At 43.4% G+C, this 9,151-nt stretch overlaps 1 protein-coding gene across 2 annotated transcripts in view; it reads left to right on the forward strand.

Annotated features, from left to right (window-relative positions):
- Positions 1-9,151, forward strand: part of LOC311037177 (folylpolyglutamate synthase, mitochondrial-like) — a 35,489-nt gene that overhangs the window by 22,676 nt on the left and 3,662 nt on the right. Inside the window, exons 12-15 of one of the 2 annotated variants that reach the window (XM_084046292.1) lie at positions 5,927-5,992; positions 6,098-6,248; positions 6,831-6,906; positions 7,301-7,364. In XM_084046292.1, coding sequence (XP_083902418.1) covers positions 5,927-5,992; positions 6,098-6,248; positions 6,831-6,906; positions 7,301-7,364 — 357 coding nt within the window. The remainder of the gene's footprint in view (positions 1-5,926; positions 5,993-6,097; positions 6,249-6,830; positions 6,907-7,300; positions 7,365-9,151) is intronic. The other variant, XM_084046293.1, reaches the window with a different exon arrangement.

The following is a 9,151-nucleotide window of genomic DNA, read 5'->3' on the forward strand; positions in this document are numbered from 1 at the left end:
TCTAAAAGACTCAGCCGCCTCCATTGCTCCAATCATTACCCACATATTCAACCTCTCCACCACACAGGGACAGGTCCCCAACGACTTCAAAAAAGCAAGGGTGACCCCTCTGTTCAAAAAAGGAAACCAATTAGACCCCGGCAACTACCGCCCTATTTCTATTCTAAGCTCCATCTCGAAAGTCATGGAAAAAATAGTCTATGAACAGGTCGACAAGTATCTTGCCGAGAAAAATCTAATCTACAAATTCCAATCTGGCTTCAGAACAAACCACTCCACTGACACATGCCTTCTCTATTTGAACGACTCTATCAAACAAGAGATTGAAAAGGGCAAATATTGCGGCATGGTCATGCTGGACCTCCAGAAGGCTTTTGACACCGTTAATCACCCGATTATGATCAATAAGCTCAAAGCAATAGGTTTTGATGACACGTCAGTGAACTGGATGAGATCCTACCTGGAAGGGAGGGAGCAAGTGGTGGAAGTAAACGGCACCCAGTCCCCCCCCTCCCAGTGACTTGTGGTGTTCCCCAAGGAAGTATACTAGGACCCTTACTGTTCCTGATATATGTGAATGACATGTCGTCAGCCTGCGACTGCAACCTGTTCCTGTTCGCAGATGACTCGGCCCTGCTAGTCTCGGACAGGGACAGGCTGCAGGTTGAGAAAACTCTCAGCTCTGAACTCAACAAGATCTGCATCTGGCTCTCCGACAACAAGCTCTCATTACACCTGGGCAAAACGGAATGCATCCTCTTTGGGTCCACTCCTAACCTCAGAAAGGCAGAGAGCTTCACGATCAAAGCGGGTGATGATATCATCAAAAGAAAAAACGAAATTACCTACCTGGGCTCTATCTTGGAGGCTGACCTCTCTGGTGACAAAAATGCTGAAAAAACGATTAAAACGGTCCACAAAAAAACACGCTATTTGCGGAGTATTGATCGTAAAGTCAGTAAGAAGACTCTGAAGACTCTTGCAGTGGCCCTCATACAAGGTCATTACGATTATGCATGTACTTCATGGTATCACAACACCACCAAGGCCTTAAAAACAAGGCTCCAAACATCCCAAAACAAACTTGTAAGGCTACTTCTTGGCCTCAACTACAAAATCCATCTAACCCCTGATCATTTTGATAGGATTGGATGGCTTAGGGTTGCGGACAGAGTACAGCAACTTGCTATGGGCCTGGTCTTCAAGATATATCACAACATTGGGATCCCCCTGTATTTGTCAAAATACTTCCAAAATGTTAATGATGTCCACGATCACAATACCAGAGGCAGCTCCACAAACCTTGTCCAACCCTTTTTTGGCTCAACAAAGGGAAGTAACTCGTTCTCATGCTATTCATCAAAAATGTGGAACGCCCTACCAAAAGGAGTAAAGGAGTGTAAAACCCTACTCTCTTTCAAAACAGCCCTACAGATACACCTTCAGGAGGCTGCAATTGGAAAATGGCCCCTGTGTAAGTCCTAACCTAACCTACCCCCCTACCCCCCCCCTCTCTCCTTCTCCTTTTGTACATATTTCTCACTCTTCATACCAGTAACCTGTAAACTGATTGTATGACATTCTATAGTAGTTGTGTATATCTGTCTGTCTCTTATATGTCATCATGATTTGTGTGCATGGGGAACTCATTTGAAACAAGCTCAGTGCTTTTATGAGTCTTCCAGTTTAGTAGACCTTGTATTGTGAATTTGTACTTCCATGTACTGTTGTTCTCATGTCTTACTAAATAAAGTACATCAATCAATCAATGGCATATCTGATCACAACATGATCTTCTGCACCAGAAAGAATCGTAAACCTAAGACCGGTTACCACAAAACAGTCACAATCAGAGACCTCAAAAATTATAAGAGTGAGGACTTAGATCACAGACTGGAGGAACAGGATTGGTCCGACGTTCTAAACAGCACACAGGTAGACGAATCCTGGCTTAGTTTCAAAACCAAATTCATTCAAATTTTGGACAGTGTGGCTCCCATGAAAACCATCAGGGTCAAAACCCCCTCGGTACCATGGATGAATTCGGACATCCTTACTGCCATGAAAGTCAGAGACAAAAAGTGTTCTGAGCTTCATAAAAGTAGGATCAAACTAGCCAAATGTTTTAACAAAGGTCTCGAATCCCACGTAGCTAAACTTGAAAAGGAAAAAAACAAGCTAAGAAACAAGGTAAATGGCATGCTCCAGTTAGCAGAAAAAAGCTACCTCGATGACAAGATTGAGGAAAATCAAAGAAAACCACGAGAGCTTTGGAAGCTACTCAAGAACCTCCTAGGCTGCAGCAAGAAATTGAAAACCAGGCTTTCAAACTTAAGCCTCAAGGTGAATGACACTCTCATTTCATCCAAACACGAAGTGAGTAAAATCCTCAACATATTCTTCACGACCGTAGCCTCAGATTTGGTTGAAAAACTTCCTCCACACTCTGGGAGATATGGTGAGGAGTATGTTGTCTCATTTTACGAAAAACAGGGTGTTTGCAAAGATGATTTTAAACTCTCCCCTGTGAAAACAGAAGAGGTGTTTAAAAAATTGAGTGCTCTTCATCAACACAGAGCCACAGGCCTCGACAATATCCCCCCCAAATTTCTAAAAGACTCAGCCGCCTCCATTGCTCCAATCATTACCCACATAATAAACCTCTCCACCATACAGGGACAGGTCCCTAACGATTTCAAAAAAGCAAGGGTGACCCCTCTGTTCAAAAAAGGAAACCAATTAGACCCTGGCAACTACCGCCCTATTTCTATTCTAAGCTCCATCTCGAAAGTCATGGAAAAAATAGTCTATGAACAGGTCGACAAGTATCTTGCCGTGAAAAATCTAATCTACAAATTCCAATCTGGCTTCAGAACAAACCACTCCACTGACACATGCCTTCTCTATTTGAACGACTCTATCAAACAAGAGATCGAAAAGGGCAAATATTGCTGCATGGTCATGCTGGACCTCCAGAAGGCTTTTGACACCGTTAATCACCCAATTATGATCAAAAAGCTCAAAGCAATAGGTTTTGATGACACGTCGGTGAACTGGATGAGATCCTACCTGGAAGGGAGGGAGCAAGTGGTGGAAGTAAACGGCACCCAGTCCCCCCCCCTCCCAGTGACTTGTGGTGTTCCCCAAGGAAGTATACTAGGACCCTTACTGTTCCTGATATATGTGAATGACATGTCTTCAGCCTGCGACTGCAACCTGTTCCTGTTCGCAGATGACTCGGCCCTGCTTGTCTCGGACAGGGACAGGCTGCAGGTTGAGAAAACTCTCAGCTCTGAACTCAACAAGATCTGCATCTGGCTCTCCGACAACAAGCTCTCATTACACCTGGGTAAAACGGAATGCATCCTCTTTGGGTCCACTCCTAACCTCAGAAAGGCAGAGAGCTTCACGATCAAAGCGGGTGATGATATCATCAAAAGAAAAAACGAAATTACCTACCTGGGCTCTATCTTGGAGGCTGACCTCTCTGGTGACAAAAATGCTGAAAAAACGTCAAAACGGTCCACAAAAAAACACGCTATTTGCGGAGTATTGATCGTAAAGTCAGTAAGAATACCCTGAAGACTCTTGCAGTGGCCCTCATACAAGGTCATTACGATTATGCATGTACTTCGTGGTATCACAACACCTCCAAGGCCTTAAAAACAAGGCTCCAAACATCCCAAAACAAACTTGTAAGGCTACTTCTTGGCCTCAATTACAAAACCCATCTAACCCCTGATCATTTTGATAGGATTGGATGGCTTAGGGTTGAGGACAGAGTACAGCAACTTGCTATGGGCCTGGTCTTCAAGATATACCACAACATTGGGATCCCCCTGTATTTGTCAAAATACTTCCAAAATGTTAATGATGTCCATGATCACAATACCAGAGGAAGCTCCACAAACCTTGTCCAACCCTTTTTTGGCTCAACAAAGGGAAGTAACTCGTTCTCATGCTATTCATCAAAAATGTGGAACGCCCTACCAAAAGGAGTAAAGGAGTGTAAAACCCTACTCTCCTTCAAAACTGCCCTAAAGATACACCTTCAGGAGGCTGCAATAGGAAAATGGCCCCTGTCCAAGTCCTAACCTAACCTACCCCCCCCCTCTCCTTCTTCTTTTGTACATATTTCTCACTCTTTATACCAGTAACCTGTAAACTGATTGTATGACATTCTATAGTAGTTGTGTATAACTGTCTGTCTCTTATATGTCACCATGATTTGTGTGCGTGGGGAACTCATTTGAAACAAGCTCAGTGCTTTTATGAGTCTCCCAGTTTAGTAGACCTCGTATTGTGAATTTGTACTTCCATTTGTACAGAAATCCTATCTGTATGGCAGGAAGCAGTCCGTCTATGTCAACGGCTCATACTCCTCTCCACGCTTTACCAACTGCGGCATCCCGCAAGGGAGTTGTCTTGGGCCTCTGTTATATATCATATTCACAAACGATCTTCCATTAGTATTAGTCGACTCAAGTGCACATATGTTCGCTGACGACACTACCATCACTGCAGTGGCTCAGTCACAAACCCAATTACATGAATATTTGACAAATGATTTTAAACGTGTTGCAGAATGGATAGATAACAATAAACTGGTATTAAATACTAATAAAACTAAAAACATGGTTATATGTACAAATAGAAAGAGAAAGAGATTGGGGCCATGGAGCCTATCACATGGTGGGGTTCAAATTGGCGAGGTATCGGAGGTTAAGTTATTGGGAATTAAAATACAAAACAACCTCTCGTGGACAGCCCATATTACAGATATATCGAAAAAGGTGTTGAAATTATCGGGAATGGTGGGACGTATTGCAGGGCTTCTCCCTAGGGATACTTTAGAAATAATATCTCATAGCTTAATTTATAGTCACATTAATTACTGCTGTGCAGTCTGGGGCAATGCAGCTCTTGGAGACATTAAGAGACTGCAGATCACATTGAACAGGGCAGCAAGAATGGTCTTAAGATGTGGATATGAAATTGGTACGGTTGAACTGCAAAGCATAATGGGATGGCCCACAGTATCTGAATGTGTGAGACAGCAATCTTTTGCACTGATTACAAAGATTAATGTGTCTAACAAGCCAGTTAGTGTAAGGAATCGGTTGACATTAGTTCGTGACAGTCATCTGGTCAACTCAAGATCAAGATGCAAAAACCACTATGTTATACCTAAAATAAAAACTATCATGGGAAGCAGATCTTTTATTTTTAGGGCGGTCAAAATATGGAACTCATTGCAATAATTTGGATGTTTGTTTAATGATTCGTGCTTTTTTTTCTTCTGTGTCCTATTTTTATAGTAATAAATAGTTTTTACAATGGTATGCGGTCAGGTCTAGGCCTGGCTCAGGGAAGAGGACGCCCCTGCCATGCATAGTCCACCATGGGTATCCATGGTCATCCCTTAGGTGCAACAGGCCTAAGGCCTAGTAGTAGGTGTGTATGTGAGATGAGTTACATCTTTTTATTGTGTAACTCTGTATATTGGTACTGTTTTTACATTATGGTATGTTGCAATATGTTTATTGTAATTTTTATCAGTATTGTACACTGTACGTATGTAATGTATTGTATTTCTGCTTGCTGGACTCTTGGAAGATTAGCCTCGGCTAAAAGAGATCCAAATCAAATCAAATCAAATCTTAACCTGTCTGTCTGTCTGTCTGTCTGTCTGTCTGTCTGTCTGTCTGTCTCTTTCTTAACCTGTCTGTCTGTCTCTTAGCCTGCCTGCCTGTCTGTCTGTCTGTCTGTCTGTCTCTTAGCCTGCCTGTCTGTCTGTCTGTCTGTCTGTCTGTCTGTCTGTCTCTTAGCCTGCCTGTCTGTCTGTCTGTCTGTCTGTCTGTCTGTCTGTCTGTCTGTCTATAATAATACTATATAATAGTAATCCATTACATTGTCTCTGTCACAGAGCTGTGTTGTGACAGATTAGAGCTTCAGGCTGCTCGCTTTCCCCTCAGTCCTGTTATGGTGAAAGGTCAGTCACACACACACACACACACACACACACACACACACACACACACACACACACACACACACACACACACACATACTCATAGTGTTGTGGTGAATCACTCAGGTCTAGCAGAGACGTCGTGGCCAGGCAGAACTCAAACCATGAGTCATGGATCGGTCACCTACTTCCTGGACGGAGCTCACACCATGAGGAGCATGCAGGCCTGTGTGGAATGGTTCAGAGACACTGCTGTAGAACATGAGACACACGCTCTGTGAGTATGAATATATAAATGTAAATACATACATAATGTGTATTAATGTGTGGAATGACTGCTGAGGGGTACGGCTCAGCACTCTGCTTATCTCTCCGTCCCATTTTTCATGTTCCATCCTGATTGGTGAATTTGGAACATTACTGGCCCACTATAACCTACCTGACCTGGCCCACTATAACCTACCTGACCTGGCCCACTATAACCTACCTGACCTGGCCCACTATAACCTACCTGACCTGGCCCACTATAACCTACCTGACCCACTTTTTCTACTTTTTCACATCTTCTGAACACAGTGATGGAAGTGATTCACTTCATGTTTTTTTTTAAGTGTGCGCGCGTATGTATAGGGCTATGCACATGTGTCATGTGTTTCTAGCCAATCACAGTCCTGAATAGAGTCATGGTGGCCAATCACGGTGCAGGGTTAGGGGGGTACTCTGGTGGGGGGGTGCAAATTCCAAACCTCACATATAGGGGCGGTTGCACCGCCCAAAAATGGGGAAACTGTATTGATTGATTGAATGCCTATAGCAGTGTGTACTGTATGTAGTTATGTTATTATTATTATTATTCTAGAGGACCTGTGGCCAGAGTTCTGCTGTTCAACGCTACAGGAGAAAGAGACTGTGCAGCCATGCTCAAACTACTGCTGGTGAGTACAGACAGTACTGCTCAAACTACTGCTGGTGAGTACAGACAGTACTGCTCAAACTACTGCTGGTGAGTACAGACAGTACTGCTCACTACTAGTGAGCAAAGACAGTACTGCTCAAACTACTGCTGGTGAGTACAGACAGTACTGCTCACTACTAGTGAGCAAAGACAGTACTGCTCAAACTACTGCTGGTGAGTACAGACAGTACTGCTCAAACTACTGCTAGTGAGTACAGACAGTACTGCTCAAACTACTGCTAGTGAGTACAGACAGTACTGCTCACTACTAGTGAGCAAAGACAGTACTGCTCAAACTACTGCTAGTGAGTACAGACAGTACTGCTTTGGTTGTGACAACCTTTTTTAAATAAAGTTTTGTGTATTTGTTTCAGCCGTGCCACTTTGACTTTGCTGTTTTCTGCCCCAACATCAGTGAGACTGTTTCATCTCATGCAGGTGAGACTGTTAATACACTGTTAAACACTGTTAACACACTGTTAAACACTGTTAAACACTGTTAACACACTGTTAATACACTGTTAAACACTGTTAAACACTGTTAACACACTGTTAAACACTGTTAAACACTGTTAACACACTGTTAACACACTGTTAACATAAAACACAAACACAAACCAAAAGCTAAAACATTGAAGGACAGGTGATTGGTTTGTCTACACAAAATTATTATGATAATTAATTTATTTGTATAGTGCTTTTCCAAACAAGGTTACAAAGTGCTTTACAGGCACTTGGGTGTCGCTGGATTAGACTATATCCTGAACGCTCCACACGTCCTAGACTCTTCTCTCTTCTCTAAAACACTCTGGACAACACTCCACACGTCCTAGACTCTTCTCTCTTCTCTAAAACACTCTGGACAACGCTCCACACGTCCTAGACTCTTCTCTCTTCTCTAAAACACTCTGGACAACGCTCCACACGTCCTAGACTCTTCTCTCTTCTCTAAAACACCCTGGACAACGCTCCACACGTCCTAGACTCTTCTCTCTTCTCTAAAACACTCTGGACAACGCTCCACACGTCCTAGACTCTTCTCTCTTCTCTAAAACACTCTGGACAACGCTCCACACGTCCTAGACTCTTCTCTCTTCTCTAAAACACTCTGGACAACGCTCCACACGTCCTAGACTCTTCTCTCTTCTCTAAAACACTCTGGACAACGCTCCACACGTCCTAGACTCTTCTCTCTTCTCTAAAACACTCTGGACAACGCTCCACACGTCCTAGACTCTTCTCTCTTCTCTAAAACACCCTGGACAACGCTCCAAACGTCCTAGACTCTTCTCTCTTCTCTAAAACACTCTGGACAACGCTCCACACGTCCTAGACTCTTCTCTCTTCTCTAACACACCCTGGACAACGCTCCACACGTCCTAGACTCTTCTCTCTTCTCTAAAACACTCTGGACAACGCTCCACGCGTCCTAGACTCTTCTCTCTTCTCTAAAACACTCTGGACAACGCTCCACACGTCCTAGACTCTTCTCTCTTCTCTAAAACACCCTGGACAACGCTCCAAAACGTCCTAGACTCTTCTCTCTTCTCTAAAACACTCTGGACAACGCTCCACACGTCCTAGACTCTTCTCTCTTCTCTAACACACCCTGGACAACGCTCCACACGTCCTAGACTCTTCTCTCTTCTCTAAAACACTCTGGACAACGCTCCACACGTCCTAGACTCTTCTCTCTTCTCTAAAACACCCTGGACAACGCTCCAAACGTCCTAGACTCTTCTCTCTTCTCTAAAACACTCTGGACAACGCTCCACACGTCCTAGACTCTTCTCTCTTCTCTAACACACCCTGGACAACGCTCCACACGTCCTAGACTCTTCTCTCTTCTCTAAAACACTCTGGACAACCAGGCCTGGAATTTGGAGGGCACAAAGGCCAAATGCCAGGGCAGGAAGGCCATCCAAAAAAAAAAAGTTTTTTAAGTCCAAAAAAGTTTAAGTCCACGGAAATAATGCATTTAACTTGAAGGATAAGGATGATTGTATTTTAATATATTATAAGAATTGTATAACTATCTGAGTGAAATATAACCCATTTATTTCACAAAATAATGTGTTGGCAAATGACCAATATTTGGTTATATAGGTCTCAATATGTCACATTCAGCCCTGGACTTCATTGACTGAAGTAGGGGTCACATTAGATTCACAGATTAGGGGTCTTCAACCTTTTCAGGCCAGGGACCCCCAAACTGATGGGGTGAT

This window comes from Gymnoscopelus microlampas (genome assembly GCF_963454915.1).
Source record: "Gymnoscopelus microlampas genome assembly, chromosome: 21".
In the NCBI taxonomy this organism is placed as follows: domain Eukaryota; kingdom Metazoa; phylum Chordata; class Actinopteri; order Myctophiformes; family Myctophidae; genus Gymnoscopelus; species Gymnoscopelus microlampas.